Source organism: Hyla sarda, chromosome 7, assembly GCF_029499605.1.
Source record: "Hyla sarda isolate aHylSar1 chromosome 7, aHylSar1.hap1, whole genome shotgun sequence".
Lineage (NCBI taxonomy): Eukaryota > Metazoa > Chordata > Amphibia > Anura > Hylidae > Hyla > Hyla sarda.
Genome location: NC_079195.1, coordinates 120,028,168 through 120,051,649, shown reverse-complemented (window position 1 = coordinate 120,051,649; position 23,482 = coordinate 120,028,168). Strand labels below are relative to the sequence as shown.

The following is a 23,482-nucleotide window of genomic DNA, read 5'->3' as shown; positions in this document are numbered from 1 at the left end:
CCCCACTGCCGTTACACTTTCTATCTTTTTTTTACACATCTAGTATCTTCCTATCTTTTCATAAGAATAGATTAAATAACTGAGAAAACCACTAGATGGCACTGTAATGATATCACTGATACAGAAAGCATTTCAGAATCTATATTAGATGCAATGGAAAACATTAAAAGGCAAAGAACATATGTACTGATCTCTTACAATTTACATAAGAAAATATTTAAGAAATGCAGCCTAGATGTTAATATGAGTCCGTGTTAGTGTAATAAGAGTGTTAAAAAGAAGTTCTATGTGATAAACATTTATTAGTCATTGAGGCTGAACCCTATGGCCATTTACACATGGCAGTATCTCAGTCAGTATTAGATATCAGCATTTACAAGCTAAAATTAAGAGTGGAGCAAACACAGAGAGAGTATGATGGAAAGATTTATATTTCCATTATTTGGACTCTTTCCTAGTTTTGGCAAAGAAATTTCAATGCAAAATACTGACCTTAATATTGTCATGTGAAAGTTCACTCTTAAGGTGGCCATACACATTAGATGAGTGTTTATCAAACAGGGGGCCTCTAGCTGTTGCAAAACTACAACTCCCAGCATGCCCAGGTACACGGAGGTACACTGTTTGGAAAACACTTTATTAGATAAAAGTAAGTCGATGGTTGAACAATTGTTTAGCAGACACAGCCATACACATCTATATGCAGTCCACATTGGCTGTTAAAATTGTTCAAACTGGCCATAATCAATGACACCGAGCAAAGGATAAACTATCAGTCTAGGAATATTCTGAGAATGTTCTGGAAATATTTTGGGAACATTATTTTAATTGAAAAACAAAAAAAGATTGTTCCTGTCATTTGTGAACAAACGATCTTTTGTCCAACTATTGCCCAAAAAATTTCCAACATGGCCGCTTTTTGGAAGGTCTGTCAGTTCACTTTCATCAAAGTGTATGGGCACCCTTATGGCACCTTTATCAGATTTACTCCACATTTTACCACATTTGTGAGCATGCTGCAGATTTTCGTTGTGTTGTGTAAATGCTGTGAATTTTCACAGCAGGTTTTACCCTTTTTAGTGTAGCAGGGGATAAACTCCATGATTAATCTACAGGTGTGTGGTCTCACCGGGCATGTTAAATATTTTGTACAGTTTATGATAAAGACAAACCTTACTAACTAATCTCTGCATATACAGTTAGTCAGCTACTATGGATGACCTGTAAACATAGCGTTCATTACACATGCACTATACCAAAAATCTGCAGCATGCATAACACCTGTTTGGGGGTTTGTTAAAGCCCATTCACAAGCATTGCACTATACTCTATTATGGAAAAACCATATCTAATCCATGCACATGTACATAGCCTTATTCTTATAGTGAAACTAAACAACAATCACAAAATTCATTAATCTGTTGAACAGTATTGCAGAACTCGACTTAAAGGGGTACTCCACTGGAAAACATTTTCTTTTAAATCAACTGGTTCCAGAAAGTTAAACAGATTTGTAAATTACTTCTATAAAAAAATATTAATCCTTCCTGTACTTATCAGCAGCTGTGTACTACAGAGGAAGTTCTTTTCTTTTTGAATTTCTTTTCAGTCTGACCACAGTGCTCTCTGCTGACACCTCTGTCCATGTCAGGAACTGTCCAGAGCAGGAGCGGTTTGCTATGGGGATTTGCTCCTACTCTGGACAGTTCCTAAATTGGACAGAGGTATCAGCAGAGAGCACTGTGATCAGGTAGAAAGGAAATAAAAAAAAAAAGAACTTCCTCAGTAGTATACAGCAGCTTCTAAGTAATGGAAGGATTAAGATTTTTAAATAGAAGTAATTTGCACATCTGTTTAACTTTCTGGCACCAGTTGATAAAAAAAAATGTTTTCCAGTGGAGTACCCCTTTAATGATTTGACCCTTGGATGAACAATTGTTAAGATAAACAGCTTGTTCAACTGTGCAGCCATAAATAATGAATAGAAAACTACACAAATCAGCTTCTCCGTGCAGGTTCAAACTGCATTTCACTACCTTATAATACGCTGATCATTTAGGTGTAATTTCCGAATCTAATATCTATAATTCATTGGTGCAATATAAACCATTATTACTATATTATAGATGATTTGTAGACAAGTGTGTCAGGACTCAAATTTAGCTTTGTAGATGAAAATGCTTGGATCTTAAAGGGGTTCTCCGGTGCTTAGACATCTTATCCCCTATCCAAAGGATAGGGGATAAGATGCCTGATCGCGGGAGTCCTGCCGCTGGGTTAACCTATGGTTTCTCAATATTTCCATATGGTAGGTTTCCACACAGGTTTTTTTTTTTCTTGCAGTTTTTGAGCCAAAGCCAGAAGTGTATTTAAAAGGAAGGTGAAATGTAAAAGAAAGGACTTATACTTCTCCTTCCTACTGGAAAACCTGTATGGAAACCTAGTGTAAACAGGATTCTATAATTCTCCAACCAGACGCTATCACACAGCAATATACCGACCCAAATCAATAGTTGTTTAGCAATAATTCCTCTGAGAATGGAATATATACTATGGGTGTTATTATCTATAACCGCACAAACTAAATGTCACAGTACTTACATTTAATATTTGGTTACATCAAATAACATACAGTATCTAAGTCCCTATGCTGTACTTACCACTGTGCTCTTGCCCCTTGCAGCTGTGATCATGTTGAGGTGTTCCAGAATCGGACAGAGAAAGGGCAGGACTACGAGCCTCCGAGTCAGTCAGAAGGTTGAAATCCATGAGGCAGCACAAAGTGACAACTGAAAGGAAACAGAGCATCATTACAGCAAGTGGATGTATAATGGAGTCAAACAGGTAACACTAAACAAATGAAGTGTAAGCATTCTCCCTGCCAACCTCACTGAAACAGTTAACTACTATTGTGAACATATAAAACTGTGGCTATAATAGTATAACCAATATACTGATAGTAGTGTGATTGCTTAGGTGATCATTGAATCACTGGGTATAGACAGCTCACCACCTCGTTGCAATAACACCCGCGCACGGACACGCCGGCAGCATCCCCGGACCGGATCAACAGCAAAGGAATGGAAAGTCCAGCGTCAGGTGCAGTAAAATTCAGGTATTTATTGTAGGATCATAAGACACATACAGGGCAACAAGCCTGGTTTCCGATGCGTTTCAGACCATTACAGGTCCTTAGTCATGCCATGACTAAGGACCTGTAACGGTCCGAAACACGTCGGCAACCAGGCTTGTTGCCCTGTATGTGTCTTATGATCCTACAATAAATACCTGAATTTTACTGCACCTGACGCTGGACTTTCCATTCCTTTACTTGATCATCGGGATGCTACTGATAGATCATAGCTAGACCAAGTTCATGCAGCAGCTGTGGTTATATAAACTGCTATGTACAATAAACTCAGGGTTATAGTTGCAAAGGATGGGAGATGAGGGGCACTAAGCATCTCAGCAAACTGTTTGCCCTGGATAAAGGGGAACCTGATGGCAAGTGTGTCAGGAGCGCCGACGATGCAGGGGATCCCAAAGAGGACGCACCGGAGCCCCGAGGACAGGTGAGTGACCATCACCGGAGCTCACGGGGCACCGTAAACGGCTATCCGGCGGCAGCTGAAGCAGTCAGCGCTGCCGGATAGCCATTTATGCGATGGCCCCGACATAAAAAAGCTTTGTATGTTGATGCTGCCTTCAACATGCGATGGCCTCTGAGAGGCCATCGCATGTTGAAATTATCGTATGTCGGGGCTATCGTAGGTCGAGGGGTCACTGTATTGAAGACAAATTAGGGAATGTTGTAGAGGTATCACATTCCAGAGAACTGGTGCAGCAAAAGCAAAGTCTTGGAGACAGAAGTGAGAGTTCAGATCATAGAAGATGTTAGTTTTAGTTTATTAGTGGAGAGCTTGTGTAGGATGGTAAATAGAGATTAGGGAGAAGATGCAAGGAGGTGCAGCACGGTGGAGAGCTTTGTGGGTGAGTGTAAGCATTTCAGCACATGCTGAAAATCTGTTGGCTGTAGAACTATTAGACTATGCTTACACGCTGGGTTTGAGCCATTTTTTAACCTTTAAAAGAACACATGACTAGTTTCACATGAACTGTTTACGTATTTAGGATGGCATTTTATAGATGATTTAGTTTTTTTAGGCAATTTTTTTTACCCAAAATCTGCCAAAAATAAAGGACATGTATACTTATTTAGTTGAAAAATATAGATTATTTTTTAACCCTCATGTGTTGTGTGCACTAATGGACGATTTTCTATTGACAAAATTTACCACATTACTATTATTATTATTAGAAAATGTGCATATTCTTACCTGATTTTTTTTACTGAAAAAACAATGTTTTATGGCTTTAAATTTTACTGTGTGTAAACATAGCCTCACTGGGCACTTTCAAAAGAAAAAGTGATGCAGAGCAACTTTAATGTAGATAAAACTTTCTTGATTTTATTGCATCTGTTAAAACAAGTATGTTACAAGTAATACACATGAGCCATCGTCAGCTTAAAGCGTTTTGTGGTTGCACTTTTAGTAAAAGCCTGGGCACTGTGGGCACTTAACTTTATTAAGTTTTTCTTTTAATAATTTGATAACTTTAGTTAACAAATTCTAGTTGCCTTTTATAATTAATGTTGTTAATATTTTAGACGAACGTTTTATTTATTGCAATATTATTACAATAAAAATGTTGGATTATTAAAATAATTGATGTATTTATGCTCATAATCAGAGTATTTCATTCGATGACAATTGGAAGAAGTTAAGGAAGTTAAGGACAATTGGAAAAAATTACAGACATCATTATTATTAAGGGGTTAAATTCTGTGCTCCACCCGGCTACTGGATACATAAATTCCCCAATGTACTGCCAACCTAGTGCGTGGTTTCTTGGCTTGGAAACCCCCCTGGCAGATTGCAGACTCACTCTAAACCCTGGGCCTCGCTAGCCTATAAATCAAAGATTATCTAGCAAGGCTTCTATTTAGAGCTCTCTGGGAGAGCAAGACCTCTTCTTTTATAGGTGACATTCAGACTGAAATAGCAACATTATGAGCAAAATACGTAATGGAGATCTGAAGATGCGGCTATGTCTTTATCCAAGGGCAGTTAACACCTCTCTCAAGCACCAGGATCTCATTTCTCACCCATACTTCTTGTCAAGATCTAGGTTTTCCACCTTCGCCACAACAAAGCTACTATATGGAATAACAAGGCCTCATTTGAAGTTTGTTCTTGTTTATTATAAATAGAACATTTTTGTTTCGTTGTGGAGAACAAAAGTTGGACATGTCATACTCAATTTCATCTTGGGGAAACATTTTTGTTGAAATGTTTTTTCAAACATTAAACATGTGTTATAAACAAGAACTTCACCCCCACCCTACCCATAAAGGGGTGACATCAATTGTCTAATACAGGCAGTAGGCAAACAATAGCTATACTTGGACATTACGATATCATGCACCATTTCTAACATCGTAATACAGCATTATAAAGATAGACGTACACATCTAACTGTATACGCAGTACAATGTAATTGATAACTAGATATATATGCAGAAGTATTGGAGTGTGTTATAAAAAAAAACTACATATAACTGGTACGGCCACATTTGTAATGCTTTGAACTATAAAGTTATTACTACAGTGCATAGTGAAAGTATTCGGCCCCCTTGAACTTTTTGACCTTTTGCCAAATTTTAGGCTTAAAACATAAAGATATAAAACTGTAATTTTTGTGGGACACAATCATGAAGTGGAACGAAATTTATTGGATATTTCAAACTTTTTTAACAAATAAAAAACTGAAAAATTGGGCTTGCAAAATTATTCAGCCCCCTTAAGTTAATACTTTGTAGCACCACCTTTTGCTGCGATTACAGCTGTAAGTCGCTTCGGGTATGTCTCTATCAGTTTTGCACATCGAGAGACTGAAATTTTTGCCCATTCCTCCTTGCAAAACAGCTCGAGCTCAGTGAGGTTGGATGGAGAGCGTTTGTGAACAGCAGTTTTCAGTTCTTTCCACAGATTCTCGATTGGATTCAGGTCTGGACTTTGACTTTGGCCATTCTAACACCTGGATATGTTTATTTGTGAACCATTCCATTGTAGATTTTGCTTTATGTTTTGGATCATTGTCTTGTTGGAAGACAAATCTCCGTCCCAGTCTCAGGTCTTTTGCAGACTCCATCAGGTTTTCTTCCAGAATGGTCCTGTATTTGGCTCCATCCATCTTCCCATCAATTTTAACCATCTTCCCTGACCCTGCTGAAGAAAAGCAGGCCCAAACCATGATGCTGCCACCACCATATTTGACAGTGGGGATGGTGTGTTCAGGGTGATGAGATGTGTTGCTTTTATACCAAACATACCGTTTTGCATTGTTGCCAAAAAGTTTGATTTTGATTTCCTCTGACCAGAGCACCTTCTTCCACATGTTAGGTGTGTCTCCCAGGTGGCTTTTGGCAAACTTTAAATTTTTTATGGATATCTTTAAGAAATGGCTTTCTTCTTGCCACTCTTCCATAAAGGCCAGATTTGTGCAGTATACCACTGATTGTTGTCCTATGGACAGAGTCTCCCACCTCAGCTGTAGATCTCTGCAGTTCATCCAGAGTGATCATGGGCCTCTTGGCTGCATCTCTGCATCAGTCTTCTCCTTGTATGAGCTGAATGTTTAGAGGGACGGCCAGATATTCGTAGATTTGGGATTAGTGGTCTGATACTCCTTCCATTTCAATATTATCGCTTGCATAGTGCTCCTTGGGATGTTTAACCCCTTAAGGACGCAGCCCATTTGGGCCTTAAGGACGCAGACAATTAAAATTTTATGTTTCCGTTTTTTCCTCCTCGCATCAAAAAATCATAACTCTTTTATATTTTCAACCACAGACTAGTATGAGGGCTTTTTTTTTGCGTGACCAGTTGTCCGCTGTAATGCCATCACTAAATGTATGGTGCAACCAAAAAAATACTATTTGTGTGGTGAAATTAAAAAGAAAACCGCAATTTTGCTAGTTTTGGAGGGTTTTGTTTTCACTCCGTACAATTTACGGTAAAAATTACATGTGTTCTTTATTCTTTGGGTCAATACGATTAAAATAATACCCATGATAATATACTATTCTACTACTGTTGTGTTAAAAAAAAATCGCTAACTTTTTAACCAATTTAGTATGTTTCAAATTCCCCTATTTTGAAGACCTATAACTTTTTCATTTTTACTTTTAAGCAGCAGTATGAGGGCTCATTTTTTGCGCCGTGATCGGAACATTTTATTGAGACCATATTTACTTATATAGAACTTTTAATCCATTTTTTATAAATTTTTTGGGGAATAAAATGTTATAAAAATCTATTTTGGACTTTTTTTATTTTTACGTTCACGCCGTTCACTGTACAGTATCATTAACACTTTATTTTAATAGATGGGATATTTACACACGCGGCAATACCAAATATGTATATAAAATATTTTTCTTACACATTTTGGGGGGGAAATAGGGAAAATGGGACAATTTACGTTTGCATTGAGGGAGGGGATTTTTCAAATTTTTTTTACTTAATTTTTTTACTTTTTTTACTTTTATTTTTACCCTTTAATAGTCCCCATAGGGGACTATTTATAGCAATCACTCGATTGCTAATACTGTTCAGTGCTATGTATCAGCATCTTCTGCTCTGGTCTGCGGGAACACAGATCAGAGCAGAAGACGCCGGGAAGGCAGCGGAGGCAGGTGAGGGGACCTCCATCTGCCGTGCTGGATGATCAGATCGCCGCGGCAGCGCTGCGGGTGATCTGATCATCCATTTTAATGACCGCGATGCTGCATCTGAGGGGTTAATGGCAGACATCCGCGGGATCGCGGATGTCCGCCATTACGGGCGGGTCCCTGGCTGCGATCAGCAGCCGGGACCTGCCGCGCATGATCCGGGCATTGCTCCGATGCACGCGGTTATGCTTAGGACCTAAATGTACGTCCTGGTGTGTTAAGTACCACCTCACCAGGACGTACATTTACGTCCTCCGTCGTTAAGGGGTTAAAGCTTGGGAAATCTTTTTGTACCCAAATCCGGCTTTAAACTTCTCCACAAAAGTATCTCAGACCTGCCTGGTGTGTTCCTTGTTCTTCATGATGCTCTCTGCGCTTTAAACGGACCTCTGAGAATAAAACAGTGCAGGTGCATTTATACGGAGACTTGATTACACACAGGTGGATTCTATTTATCATCATTAGTCATTTAGGTCAACATTGGATCATTCAGAGATCTTCACTGAACTTCTGGAGAGAGTTTGCTGCACTGAAAGTAAAGGGGCTGAATAATTTTGCACGCCCAATTTTGAGTTTTTTGTTAGCAAAGTCTGAAACATCCAATAAATTTCTTTCCACTTCATGATTGTGTACCACTTGTTGTTGATTCTTCACAAAAAATTACAGTTTTATATCTTAATGTTTGAAGCCTGAAATGTGGAAAAAGGTCAAAAAGTTCAAGGGGGCCGAATACTTTCACTATGCACTGTATGAATACAGCAGAGAGCCAAGACTAGCTGCAGCCTTATCCTTGCCCCAACGCTAACAAGGGGCTAATAAGCATATGAAATGCGGCTGCCGAAAATTGTTATTTCTTCAATTTACAAAACTGAATTAAAAAAAACTGAATACGCAGTATACAAGCTGGTTTTATTGCCCATAACATGTCCATTTCTAACAAGCCACAAAATAAAGCTATGTAATTTATACCACACAGTGAATTCAAGGAACTAATTTTGAAAGCACCGTCAGAATGTTTATCCATTACTTGGTTGTGCAAATATTTGCTACTTTTTGACAGATTTACAGTGTGCCTGCCACTTTAGAAAAAGAAGGGAGAGTATATAGGGTACAAAAGCCTATCAAATTTACCATCATATACTCCAATTAACTGGTGTAAATCACAGTTAAAACGTACGCCAACTTGGCGCTAGTGTACATATTACTGAGCAACACAGCCAGCCATACAGTGACAATTTTTTTTAGGAGGCGAGCGCCTTTTAATAAATCTGCCAAGACAAATGGCAGCAGACATTAACTGAAGACCAGTAATAGAATAGTGTTAGTGAATTACCCTCTATATGTTCTCCATAAGGGTGCCGCAAGTCAGTTCCTCTTTTTAATGTATTTGGGTATGTGAATTAATGGTAACCCCTTGAGTTTTACATTCATTTCTGTATCCTAAGAGGGTCACCATCAACCAATGTGCTATCTGATCTACATGCAGCTGAAGAATATAGGTTGTAGTATGGCAGTAGATGCATGCTTGTCTGGTTACTACAAATTTAACAGGTGTAAGGCCATGTTCACCTGATTCCGCATTGTAATCCAGCATGAAGATTCTGCTGCAGCAGAGTCCTGCTGAATTCAACTGGATTTTGCTGCGCTGTGCAGAATTTCCGTGCCAGATGTTTCCGGCGCGAAGATTCCATTTCCAAAATCCATGTGTGGACATTCCGTGGTGTGAACATAGCCTTACGTGTACTGCATTAGTTTACACTGCTTAACATGTGCATATACTGAGTTATATAGCATTGCAATGGGTTAATAATCTTTGTGCTAACACCTCTGGTGGATGTTCAATTACATGGATGAGAAATAGGTCAACGGCTGCTAGAAGTCTCTAAAAAGTTTGTGGGATGAATCCCTAAATCGAACACTCTCTCTCCCCAGTGTATTCGGAACCAACCAGTCTAGTTATTAGTAGCCAGGCTCAGACCAAAGTGGGCGGTCCTTCTCTGAGCCAAAAAGTTTGCTGTGCAAAAGCTTACTTAATCCTGGCTCTACCAGAGAATCTTGTTATAGTTGCATTGCTACTCAAGTCAGTTGTGGGTCGGTTACAGTGAAACACGACAAATACAAATACACAGGGTTTTAAAGCAGGTCAACCAGTTTAAAATGATGCATTACTCACCCAGATCCATGGTCCACTTCTTGAGAGACATATTGTTTTAGTGTCTGTTGCTACTATGTTTATTAATCTCCTTTGCGCAGTGAAGGTGGGAGCCGATGTTCTAAGCCTCCCTGCCTCCGTACTTTGCTCCCATATGCCTGCCCACCTTGTGCTCACATGGCTGAGGTAGGCAGGCATATGGGAGCAGAGAGGACAGAGACAGGAAAGAACACCGGCTCCCACCTCCATTGTGCAAAGGGGCTCAAATGGTGTGTATCTCTGGAACCAGTCCAGGGATCTGGATGAGTAATGCAGCATTTGAATCCGATTCACCTTCAATATAACCCTGAGTCTTGGGTTTAGTGCAGGTGAACCAGCTGTTAGATTCCCTTTTAAATAAACCACAGCCTACTTACAGTCCATGCTGGAGAAGTATCTTTTTAGAACCTGTTTTCCTACTCTAAGAGGGAGAACTGTTCTTATTCAAAAGAGAAGTTGAACAAGTGCTCTTTTGCCTCCATTGGTTTCTTAGTGTGTCTCCAGCTGGAGTCAGTGCCACTTGACTACCATGACACAAGCCTTAATGTTTTATGCCCTGCAACAGAGTTTTGTAGCACAACTAACCATGTGCAAAGGGAGCCGACCTGTGAAGACCCTTCTCGGTAGAGTTAATCTTTCATGGACTATTGGGAAGATTTTGAAAAAACTGTGCAGAGGAAAAGTTGACCAGTTGCCGATAACAACCAATCAGATCGCTTGTTTCATCTTTAATAAGGGCTCTGAACAGTAAGGGAAGAAATCATAACTTTGGGCAACTGGTCAACTTTTCCTCTGCTCAGGTTTCATAAATCCCCATGTATCTCTAACGCAACACAGAGTGCTTTATGTCTTCTATAGAGACTCACTAAAGAGCCTTTTCTAAAAAGCTACTAAGGGATTGTTACCTCTTCTCATGCACCAAAGTCAAAACTGTGTAGACTTATCATTATGCTGTGCCTTAAAGGGATAGTTCAGTTAGTAATTTTTATCTATTATTAGTTTCCTCCTTCATAGTTTTTTATTTTTGCAATAAACATTTATAAAAATGTTACACTTCTTCCACCATTATTCCTTTGGTGAAATGTGATCAAAACCCTTTTCTGCCACCCTGTTCTGGCATCTCTGTCTCGGCTGCTGTCCCTCCTCCTACAGCCCCCACCTTCCAAGACGGAGATCACATGACTCAACTGCGGAGACGGACCACCTGACTCTCCATCTGCGAGGGAGAGTGGGAGACCTCTTCTGCCTACCAACACCCGTGAGGCAGCGCGTCTGTTCCCTTATGCTCTGGCACAGATGACTGCGCCAGAGTGCAGAGGAGAGAGATGAGTGGCCGCAGAAACCCGAGTGAGTCGTGGCAGTAACACTGACTGGAGCAGCAATAGTGGTGGTGAGTATGACTTTCTGTTTTGGGGGGGGGGGTCTGGCTACAGCTCCCCTGCTGCACCACGCCGCTCACCGGGTCTGGATGTCAGTGACGTCACTCGTCATGCCACCGCCGGAGAGAAGCACGGTGCATGCCAGGTGTGTGTGTCTCTGTGTGCCTATGTGTGTGTGTCTGTGTGTCCATGTGTGTATGCCTGTGTCTATGTGTGCCTGTCTGTGTGTGTCTGTGTGTGTCTGCATGTGTGTGTATATGTGTGCGTGTGAGTCTGTCTGTGTGTCTGTGTGTGTATGGGGGGGTTGGAACTATGCTACCTAATGTCTGTATGTGTGTGTGTGTGTGTGTGTGCCTGTCTGTGTGTGTGTCTGAGTGTGTGTGTCTATGTGTGTGTGTCTGTCTATGTGTGTGTGTTTGTGTGTGGGGGGGGTTGAAACTATGCTACCTAATGTGGGAAATCTACGCTACCTAATGTGGGGAATCTATGCTACCTAATGTGGGGAATCTATGCTACCTAATGTGGGGAATCTATGCTACCTAATGTGGGGAATCTATGCTACCTAATGTGGGGAATCTACACTACCTAATGTGCAGAATCTACGCTACCTAATGTGGGGAATATATGCTACCTAATGTGGGGAATCTATGCTACCTAATGTGGGGAATCTATGCTACCTAATGTGGGAAAACTATGCTACCTAATGTGGGAAATCTATGCTACCTAATGTGCAGAACCTATGCTACCTAATGTGGGGAAACTATGCTACCTAATGTAGGGAATATATGCTACCTAATGTGGGGAATCTATGCTACCTAATGTGGGGAATCTATGCTACCTAATGTGGGGAATCTATGCTACCTAATGTGCAGAACCTATGCTACCTAATGTGGGGAAACTATGCTACCTAATGTGGGGAATCTATGCTACCTAATGTGGGGAATCTATGCTACCTAATGTGGGGAAACTATGCTACCTAATGTGGGGAAACTATGCTACCTAATGTGGGGAATCTATGCCACCTAATGTAGGGAAACTATGCCCCTAATGTGGGGGAACTGCTGCCTATCTAATGTTTTATTTTTTTAACTACATCTCCCAGCATGTACTGACAGCCGAATGGCATGCTGAGAGTTGTAGTTATGCCACAGCTGGAAGGGCTCAATATTAGAAACCACATTCTATTGGTCTCCAAACTGTGGCCCTCCAGATGTTGCAAAACTACAACTCCCAGCATGCCCGGACAGTCTCTGGTTGCCTAGGCATGCTAGGAATTTTAGATTTGCAGCAACTGGAGGCACCCTGGTTGGGAAACACTGATTATATAAAATATATAAAAATATTTTTATATGTATATATAAAAGATATCTAATACACACAATTACTTGTATGAAAAAAAATACATACGTGTGTATATGTATTTTTATTCAAATATATATGTGTGTGTATATGTAATGTGTATATATACAACCTATATATATTATGTTTTAGTAGAGCTTTATTGGGGAGATATATCTCTGTCTATCTATCTATATTTATATTTATACTATGTAGCATTGTTTCCCAAAAAGGGTGCCTTCAGTTGTTTAAAAACTTTAAAACTTCAACTCCACGTATTATGCACGGATGGACTTTGACTTTTTGGGCATGCTGGGAGTTGTAGTCTTGCAACAGATGGAGGCACCCATTTTGTGAATCATTGTTATATAGTACAGCAGATGAAAGCAGGATGGGAATGGTTGCTTAGTAACATTCCGAGTGCTGGGGCTGGTCAGGTGACTGGGGCAGAAAACGGCAGTTATGAGGAAGTGAGCACAGAGCGGCAACAAAGAATGCTGGGACCTGTAGTTTATAGACAGCGTGCGGGGAAGTGAACTAGCAGGAGTGCAAAAGGGTTTATTAGAGCCACGTACAGGAGATACAAAGGTCACAGTAGAATAATAGATGCAAGGTTAATGTCCTATACTGATCAGAGTTTTTTTTTTATTATTACGTTCCTTGGATAACCCCTTTAAGAGACTGTATCCAGTATTGGTTTGTACAAAAGATTTTTCTTCAGTAAAGTTACTGATCTGTTTTAAGTTTACATCTGTATTGGATCTTATTACTTATTTGCACAAAACATCATAGGCACACCTGCATCCAGACACCATTACCATAGAGTGCCCCGGGGTCAAGGACTATATCTACCCGTACAGCTCACCAGTGACAAAGGCTGCAGAGATTACCAGGAAGGTGCTTAGGGTCCAGCTATGGCCTTCAATCTTCTGGAGTATTACTGTTCCCAGTTAGCCCTATACTACTACTTTCATTTTCCATATGGACTGAGATAATAGTGTTAGTTTACTGAGAAAATAAATAAAAAAACACTTCTTTAAAGCCTATACTAAACTGCATCATTAAGGAGTTAAAGGAGTTATGCAGAATAATATATAGATAGATAGATATACTTTTTTACAGAAACAAAGCCACACCTGTCCTCAGGTTATATGTGATATTACAGCTCAGCTCCATTCACTTCAATGTAGAGCACCCGCTGGATTTCTTTCCGTTACCACCTGCTCCAGTGTTTTGTGTTTTACTCCCACCTTTCCGTAATAAGTGTGTCCAATCCCACCAACTTCTGCAAAAATTTTGTCACAGCTTTTAGAGATAGTACCCCTGTGCCATTTCCTTACCCCGTGTGCCATTTCATCACCCTCTTGTGCAATTTCATCAGTCCACTGTGGTATTTCAGAGGTTTGTGGGACTGCGTGGGATTTTGCAGAACTCGCTGTATGTTCTGTGCCCGCCACTCTTATGCTAATACATGCCACGGGTGAGCGCACAGAGCACAGAACGCTCACCCGCAGCATTCATTTGCATATTAATGATGTGGGCGGGCTGATGCAGAATATGTAGGAGGCAGGGGAGCTGGGTGAGCCGAGCCGGCTCCCTGCCTCTATTGCGTGCTGAAGCACAAGGCAGCAGGAAGATTATAATGCCATAACTCAATGGATTTAAGTAAGCAACCTCTCTTTGTAAAGCTGTTCACCCACACTATAACCCAGTATATTGTGTTTAGTGCAGGTGAACAAGTTGTCAGAGTCTCTTTAGGTATCCAATAAGTTCAGTATGCCATAGGAATCAGACAGGAAATCAGACAGGAAAAAAATTGCTAAATGTTCCATCAGATGTGATATGTATGGAAGCACTGCCATTGAAGTTTCGCTCCAAGGGTAGAATATTTCAATACAAACAGGGCCTGACAGAGCCTGTGCAACTGTGCACAAATGATATACTTGGGAGGGGTATACCTTTTGTGTATAGCTGTACAAGCTCCATGTGCATAGCTCTGTTATGTGCATTAGCCCTACAGAAGTCTGTCTTGGCAGATTTTCTTTTGCCAATGCATTTAGCTGGTCCTATACATAAAGCTTTGTCAAAGCTTGCTCCATAACATGCCATACATAAGGAAGTTTTTCATTAGAAGCTGAATTCATTTCCAAAAGAAACCTGAATCTATGACTCTGAACTATGCAGCCACAATACTATTTCATAGCTATTTAACCGCAAACAAGTATAGATCTAAATGGGAGAAAGATTTAAAATGAGTCATCACACTTTCTGAATGGTACCAGGCTTACCGAATTCTCAAAAAAAACACTTCATGCATTAACCATATGGAGCAATATTTTAAAATGGTTACTGGGTGGTATTACATGCCCATTAAATTGCATGCAATGATTTCTACTCATTCACCCCTTTGTTGGAGGAGTTGCGGCATATATGGTAATTTAAGTCATATTTTTTGGTACTGTCCAAAATTACAGAAACTGAGACAAGATGTCGACACATTAATACGATTAATATCAGACAATAACACATATCTTAAGAAGGAACTGGCTTTATTGAATATAGGTTTACAAAGAGTACACGTGGCATACAGAACACCAATATGCCACATTACCACAACCTATAGAATGAAGATAGCTTCTAAATGGAAGACAACGGAGATCCCTTCTATTTCAGAAATTATAGAAGCACTTTCAGTAAATTGTACACGTGAGAGGACATACGCATGGAAGGAACAAAAAGGTACTCAATGTAGTCTAAAATGGAGAAGTTGGCTAGATCACTATCCACCACCTAATTAGGCTTATGTGTATTAAATCAGGCGATTTCTAAGCTTTTAATAAAACGTGATGATATTGTTCATTATATACAATGTGTTTTTGTCTTATAATAACATTCACTGATACCACAACTGGATTCCCTTATACATGGAGAGGAGAGGGCAAGACTCCAGATTTCAAAACCTGGCTCCTAAAGATTTAAGGTTAGTAGTGGCATAATTAAAAATAACTGAAGCGTATATACATATCTCAGATAGCTGGGTGGGAGTTCCAACCATCCATAATCAATATTATTCCAACACTGTGAAATAGTGAATCAGAATGAGATAATCCTTTCTATGTTATTATGGTTTCTTTGATTCTTTATTACTTTATTTGTTGTTATTTGTTATTTAATCTATGTGTTATATAATTCTAGAAATCCCAATAAAAACATTTTGAACACATTTTGTTCACCATATTATGAGGCAAAATGCTGATTGATATGAAGCCATAAGCAGAATCCTTCATAAGTGTTCTCATAGCCTTATAAGGTGTCTTTTCCTTAGTAATTCTGTTTACTATATATACATTTTTGTAAACTCTTGTTTGTACAGTGACCTCAAAGAAACAGAAAACTTGCTCCCTTATTCTCACATCGGTGAAAAGATTTACATGTGAAAAGTCTACTCTTAACCTCTTCAGAGCACTGGCCAGGCCTCGTATGCACACAAGGACCTTTTTTTTTTTTCTTTTTACAGATTTGACTTTTGGAGAGACACAGCCTGACAGGAGATGTATGTACATTCATTTGTATGCTGTTCTCATGTCAGCATAATTGGAAGTCCAACCTTTGAAGTCAGCAATAGAAGCTGAAGGTTTTGCAGTGCCCAGTATTTGTGTACAGGGTCTGACATTTCAGGGGTCTCCCTCTCTCTATCTCCTTTTAATGCCTTTGCATGAAGTCCAGAGAGTCCATCTGCCACTGAAACTGCCATGGTTTTTTTTTTTAAGCATCGCTTCTAGAATTATGCATAAACTCACATAGAATTAATTCCTGGGATTAAGTCTTGATTAAGATGTGTGTCACTTTGCTGTCTTAGAATTTATTAAGAGCCCTTCTTCAGGAGATGGCAGATGGAATTTCGGCCCAATGTTTGCAGATGATAATTTCACCTCTTCTACAGCCATTTGCATATGATTGCATCTGTCAAGCACAATTTCCTCTCCTTTAGGAGTGAGCTGTGGTCCAGATTTTAAAAGAAATAAAGATTGATTCCCTACAGCGACTCGAGATGTTCAAACAATATTAAGTGTGTCTGAAATAAAACATCCCTTTAGGATCATTATAATGGCATAATTTACTCAAGATGAAAATGATTTCTAAACAATTTACTGCATTAAAACAATAAAAACCCAGAACAGAATGTTATCTACTCGGCATCATGGAGCGATCCTGCTCTTGTGTGGACACAGTTTTGCACCTTAAAGGCATGACGTTTCATAAGATTTTGTATTAGGTCCTAAACCAGCCATACACGAGATTGTTCATCCGACAGCTATTTCTCTGGACTCCACCATAAACATTCCTGCTCACCTTAGCCAGGCGTGAATGATTATTTCACTGAGAGGAGGGGAATTCATCTTGCCCAAAGTCTTTGTTACCCTGACATCTGCCACCATGATAACCGGCACACACATGAAACCATTGGACAATCCTGTTTACATATATATATATATATATATATATATATATATATATATATATATATATTTTTTTTATGTGTATGACAAGCTTTAAAGACTTTATGGAAACTTACTGCATGCAGGAAATTAACTGTAATAGACACACACTTGTGCATATACAGTGGTACGAACCTTAGAGACACAAAGTGTATCTAGACATAAGCTTAGACTCAATGGGGGAGATTATCAAAACCTGTGTAGAGAAAAAGTTGACCAGTTGTCCATAGCAACCAATCAGATCGCTTCTTTCATTTTTAAGAGGTCTTTTCAAAAATGAAAGAAGCAAGCTAATTGGTTATGGACAACTCAGCAATTCCTCTCGACATGTTTTGATAAATCTCCCCCCAAAGGGCCTCAGTTACTAACAGTGTTGGTGTTACGCCGAGCGCTCCGGGTCCCTGCTCCTCCCCGGAGCGCTCACAGCGTCTCTCTCCCTGCAGCGCCCCGGTCAGTCCCGCTGACCGGGAGCGCTGCACTGACATGGCCGTCGGGGATGCGATTCGCACAGCGGGACGCGCCCGCTCGCGAATCGCATCCCAAGTCACTTACCCGTCCCGGTCCCCTGCTGTCATGTGCTGGCGCGCGCGGCTCCGCTCTCTAGGGCGTGCGCGCGCCAGCTCTCTGAGACTTAAAGGGCCAGTGCACCAATGATTGGTGCCTGGCCCAATTAGCTTAATTGGCTTCCACCTGCTCCCTGGCTATATCACATCACTTCCCCTGCACTCCCTTGCCGGATCTTGTTGCCTTGTGCCAGTGAAAGCGTTTAGTGTTGTCCAAAGCCTGTGTTACCTGAACTCCTGCTATCCATCTTGACTACGAACCTTGCCGCCTGCCCCCGACCTTCTGCTACGTCTGACCTTGCCTCTGCCTAGTCCTTCTGTCCCACGCCTTCTCAGCAGTCAGCGAGGTTGAGCCGTTGCTAGTGGATACGACCTGGTTGCTACTGCCGCAGCAAGACCATACCGCTTTGCGGCGGGCTCTGGTGAACACCAGTAGCCTCTTAGAACCGGTCCACCAGCACGGTCCACGCCAATCCCTCGCTGACACAGAGGATCCACAACCTGTAAGCCGAATCGTGACAGTTGGGTTTTTACTAATGGGAAATGTTGTTTCCGACTTGCAGGATTCCACTCTATTTAGTATGCGGAGTCACAGATGTACATGTCAGGAAAATTTTCTGACCAGCTTTTTCTAGGTGGAAATTTCCAGCCATTTATTTACAGGATTTTCTGTGAATTCCATGGTAAATAGGTCGGGTTGTGAAACCACACCCATTTTTGGGCCGCTCACGTCCCGTTCGTGACATACCACGCCTCTTGTTTCATTTTTTCACAATGCAATGTCGGGTTTGTCGGATTTTCCTGGCGTACACTGTCACACACTGGCGCAGGCATCTCGACAAAAACTAGTCAGTTTTAGCTTAGTAAATGAAGGTCGATTTGTGCTAATCATAGTCTTTGTATCGTCATGTTCTTTTTGCAAAAATGCCACTGCCAGATGTAGGCTGCAAGTCAGTAGGGAATTGCAAAATGCTATATTCACTTGACATTTTTTTTCTTTGGCAGTATTTCACTCCTTTTTAGTGTATTTTTGCATTTTTTGTTTGTGTGTCATTTACATTTTTTTAAACTGCAGCAGTTTTCCCACATTAGGTAACATAGATTCCCCACATTAGGTAGCAGTTTCCCCACATTAGGTAGTCTAGCCCCCCCAACACACAGACACACACACAGACACGTTTTCTTTTTCACTGAAATCTTGGCATTTTTCTCCCATATAAGTCTATGGGAGAAAGAAAATGCCGTTTAAAAAAAAGGGGGTGGACACAGGAATAGGAAAAACTGACAAAAGGTTAAAAAAAAAAAAAAAGCAATTTCCACAAAAGGTTAAAACACCAAAAAAAAAAAACATATATATATATATATATATATATATATATATATATATATATATAAAACGCCAGAAAAAAAAATGCAAAATAATTGCTGGAAAATGCAATGGCAGTTTTTTGGGCATTTTTTCAAGCATCCAAAAAAAAAACACAGACAAAAAAGCCAAGTGGAATCCTAGCCTTTTAGTTTATCTAAAGATTACACAGTTTTGGTTAATGTGGCCCACTATTTTTTCGGCATTTTTAGTACCAAAGGCAATGGTTTAGATATAGTAAAACTATCTAATTTTTTTACAGAGTAGACTCAAACTAGACAGTCTAAAAATGCACCGGATTTTATTAAAGTGTATCATCCTGTTTGATAAAGCTGTCACATTCTTACTTCTCGTTTTCCTATGTAAGTCGTTCAGTTTCCTGATGCCTAAACTGATCTTTTTGTTGTTCATGGGGTCGTTCCATGCATTTTTGGCATTTTTCTCAAATGGATTTCCATTTTTTTTTTCTGCTTTATGAGGTAGGGCTGGGGAAACACATATTTTTGCTCACTCAAATTTTTAGCAGCTAAAGCAGTCATCCCTAAATGCCACAGAGCCTCTGACTCCAGAGGAGGGGTATGGAGAAATAGCACATGAAGGAGCTGGTAATTCACACATGCAGCAGTAAATTGTTGCAGTGCAACCTGGTTTATGTTAGTTAAGTGAAATTCCATTAAACCCTTAGGCTAGGATCACACTATGGAAATTCCAAGTGAAATTCAGTTTTAGAATTCTGCTCGAATGTTCTGCTGCAGCAGAGTCCCATTGCTGTCAATGGGATTCTGCTGAGCTTTCTGCCACTGAAATTCATCCATCAAAAGAATGAACTTGGCGATTCTTTCAGCAGAATACATTGACGTCTAAGTAGATTGGCAATGTCTGTGCGGCCTTATTGCTGACTGATTCAGTCAGCAATGGTTGCCCTTGGAATCTCTGGCCGGAGATTCTGTAATGTGAACCCAGCCTTAGTGCACCTTAGCATAACTTTAAGTCATGTCTTACAACAGTATATTAAAGGGATTTTCCCATCTGGATAACCCCTTCCAAAGGGCATGCAGATGTGAAAATTAGTAAATTGCCCCACCATGCAAAAAGCAGCTCCTGCTCTGGTTAAGCTGGCATGTCTATGGAAGTTAGTTTATGAAAATGGCCAGAATGAGATGCTATATTTACAGCAAAATTGTGTACCTGCCTATAGCTTACCCTAATGGTAACAATTCATTGTCAGGAGTGAAAGAAGTGGACCTGCAGAGATCATCTAGCTTTTTGTTTAAAAAAAAAAAGTTGTCTCCAGTAGTCAAACCTTTAACCAGGGGTGGACATATCGCCTGTGTACTCAGCTGCACAGGGCCCCATCGTGTGAGGGGGCCAGACGCCCGCTGCACCACCACTGCTCACTGTTAGCACCGATGCTCACTGTGGCACTCACTGTCTGCAGCCGGACAGCCTGGGTCTGATGAGGGATGTCGCACAAGTGACGTACCTCCGCAGACCCGTGCAGGAGGACGTCAGTGACGTCACTCGTCAGGCAGAGGAGGAGAATTGCACATTCCAGGTAAGTGTGTCTATGTGTGTGTCTCTGTGTGTGTCTGTGTGTGTCTGTGTGTTGGGGGGCTAGACTACCTAATGTGGGAAAACTGCTACCTAATGTGGGGAATCTATCTTACCTAATGTGGGAAAACTGCTACGTAATGTGGGGAAAAGTAAATTTTTTTAAGCTTACCGTAAAATCTCTTTCTCGGAGGATCCATTGGGGGAGACAGAGACCGTGGGTATATCTTGCTGCCACTAGGAGGCTGACACTAGGCATACAAAAGAAAGTCGGCCCCTCCTGGCAGGAAATACCCCGACTCCTGACCATGAGCTAATCAGTTTAGTCCCAAAACAGTAGGAGTCGACAGACAGAGAAAGAAACCAGCAGGTGTCCAAGGGAACCAGACAAAAACAGAAACCGAAAACCGCCCCTTAGACAAAAGCAAAAAGACAAAAGGTGCGGACATGAGAATTGAAAACCAACTGCCACTGAAACAGAATAGAAAGAACTGACACTTGACCTTTAAGAGAGCTGAGTGTCAAGCATTGATCTAGACCGGATTGCAAAAAGGCTAGAAGGCGCGGAAAGGAAAACACGACCGGTGAAACGGAATGAGCCTTGCACCACTGGAAATAAGCCCGTCAAGTGCGGCGGTAAATCCTAGCGGAGAAAGGCTTCCTAGACCGAAGCATGGTGCGAATCACCCCAAAAGAAAACCCCCGAGCTCTTAAAACCGCGGTTTCGACCACCACGCCGTCAAATGCAGCGACAGTAAACTGGGGTTGCAGAGAGGACCCTGGAAGAGCATATCGGGGCGAATTGGAGGATGCAGCGGTACGTTGGCGACCAGCCGAATTACGCCGGCATACTGCCGACTGGACATGGACCAGCCAACCCTGTAGGAGGATCTCCCAGTGGAGGAGGCAAAGAAAGATGGCCCGGAGGTCCAGAAGATTGATAGATTGATGGGAAGGTGAGTCTCCAGAGGAGACCAATGACCCTGGGAGGGAGACAGGTTAGACTTTTCACGGTTGATCACCAAAGGCGGACAGAGTCTGTACGAATTCAAAGTGACCTGCAGGGACAGCGAAGCGGAGGAAACGCTGATGGGCAGGGAAAAAAGGGATGTGTAGATAGGCTTCCTGGATGTCCACAGACGAAAGAAACTCCCCCTGGTCCATGGAAGGCACCACAGAGCAGAGGGACTCCATGCAAAAATGACGGAGCCGCAAATGGCTGTAGAGTAACTGGAGGTCCAGAATAGGACAGATGAAGATATTTGAGTAGAACCCCAAAAAATGCTCCCCTGGCGGAACTGGCACAATCACACCCTGAGCGAGGATTGTACTTAAAGCGACCTGAAAGGCCACCGCCAAAGAAGGGGATTGAGGAGGACGGGATCGGAAGAAACGATCCCTGGGGAGAGAAGCAAACTCTATCCGATAAACATCTGATATAACATCCCGTAACCAAGAGTCCTGAACCTGGGCAAACCAAACATCCAGGAAAAGAGAGGCCTCCCACCCGAAAAGTAGACATGGGTGGGGGCGCCCCTTCAGCTGGAGGAAGGCTTACGGGTACCAGACTTGGCTGCAAAACCACCAGAACGGTTGTCTGACTTCCAGGAAGGACGTGTCTTGAACAAAGGAGCTTTCCGAGATTGGGAGTGCGCCTGCTTGGGAGGGCAACCCGATGCAAAGGAACGAAAGGGCCAAAAGGAAGCTGCCTTCCGACAAGGATCGGAGCGGCAAGGTTTGTTCTGCAGTAGCAGAGAACTTTTACCCCCAGTAGCTTTGGAAATAATTTAATCTAATCTTTTCCAAAAGAGCTGGGAACCGGAGAAAGGTAACTCCGTGAGAGATTTCTTCGAAGGAGCAGCTGCATCCCACACCTTCATCCACATGGAACGACGAATGGCAACGAAATTACACGAAGCAAAAGCCGTGCATCGAGCAGTCTCCAAGGCTGCTGAGCAGAGAAAGTCTCCTGCCTGAGAGAGTTGGCAAGCGATATCCGCCAAGTCCTCTCGGAGCGCTCCTGACTTAGATGAGAAGCCCAAACTGAAACAGCCTTGGCCACCCAAGTGGATGCAAAGGTGGGTAGCAGGGACAAACCTGCCGCTTCAAAGGCGAATTTTGACAAGTTCTCGATTTTTTTTTGTCCGCAGGATACTTAAGTGATGCTGCATCCGCTATAGGCAGAGTAGTAGATTTGGCCAGGCGAGAGACTGGAGGATCAACTGTAGGTGGTGCTGTCCACTTGGAAACCAGATCTGGAGGAAAGGGAAACTGAGCTTGAATCTTCTTGGTTCCCTGGAATCGTTTGTCCGGATGCTTCCAAACCGCATCCAACAAGGTGTCAAATTCGGCGTGAGAACTGAAAGCCTTGGGAGAACGCCGAGAGCGGCGTAAAGATACTTCCGAATCAGGGTCCGAAGTTCTTGGGTCCTCCAGATGAAAAGTGTCCCTGATGGCTGACACCAATCCGTCCACCATATCTGACAATGCAGAGTGGTCCTCATGATCCGAGGTGGATTCTGACCCATGATCCTCTACTTCCCCCGGAGAATGGGAACGTGCGGTGGTAGCCTTAGACTGAGGTGTGTAAGACCTGGAGCAAGGAGTTGGCGACCTGGGATGATCACCTGGGGAATGGCCCCCGGAGAGGGGACGCAGCCGGTGAGCTGGTGAAGAAGAGCGAGACCTACGGGAAGAATGTCTAACCCGAGGACGTGAGTCTGGAGAAGAGCCAGACAAAATCACCTTAGTGCGTGCTGGAATAAGGGGCAGGAGAGACTGAACGAGACTCCCTGGGGGA

The 23,482-nt window shown here is 41.8% G+C and overlaps 1 protein-coding gene across 4 annotated transcripts in view; it reads right to left on the bottom strand.

Moving 5' to 3' along the window:
• The window catches only part of PITX3 (paired like homeodomain 3), a 90,472-nt gene that overhangs the window by 20,673 nt on the left and 46,317 nt on the right, over positions 1–23,482 (bottom strand). For 2 of the 4 annotated variants that reach the window (XM_056529257.1, XM_056529259.1), the window contains exon 2: positions 2,661–2,789. In XM_056529257.1, the coding sequence (XP_056385232.1) occupies positions 2,661–2,769 (109 nt within the window). In that variant the 5' untranslated portion in view covers positions 2,770–2,789. Of the gene's footprint in view, positions 1–2,660; positions 2,790–10,363; positions 10,478–14,043; positions 14,157–23,482 lie in introns of those variants that run through there. The other 2 variants (XM_056529258.1, XM_056529256.1) reach the window with 2 other exon arrangements.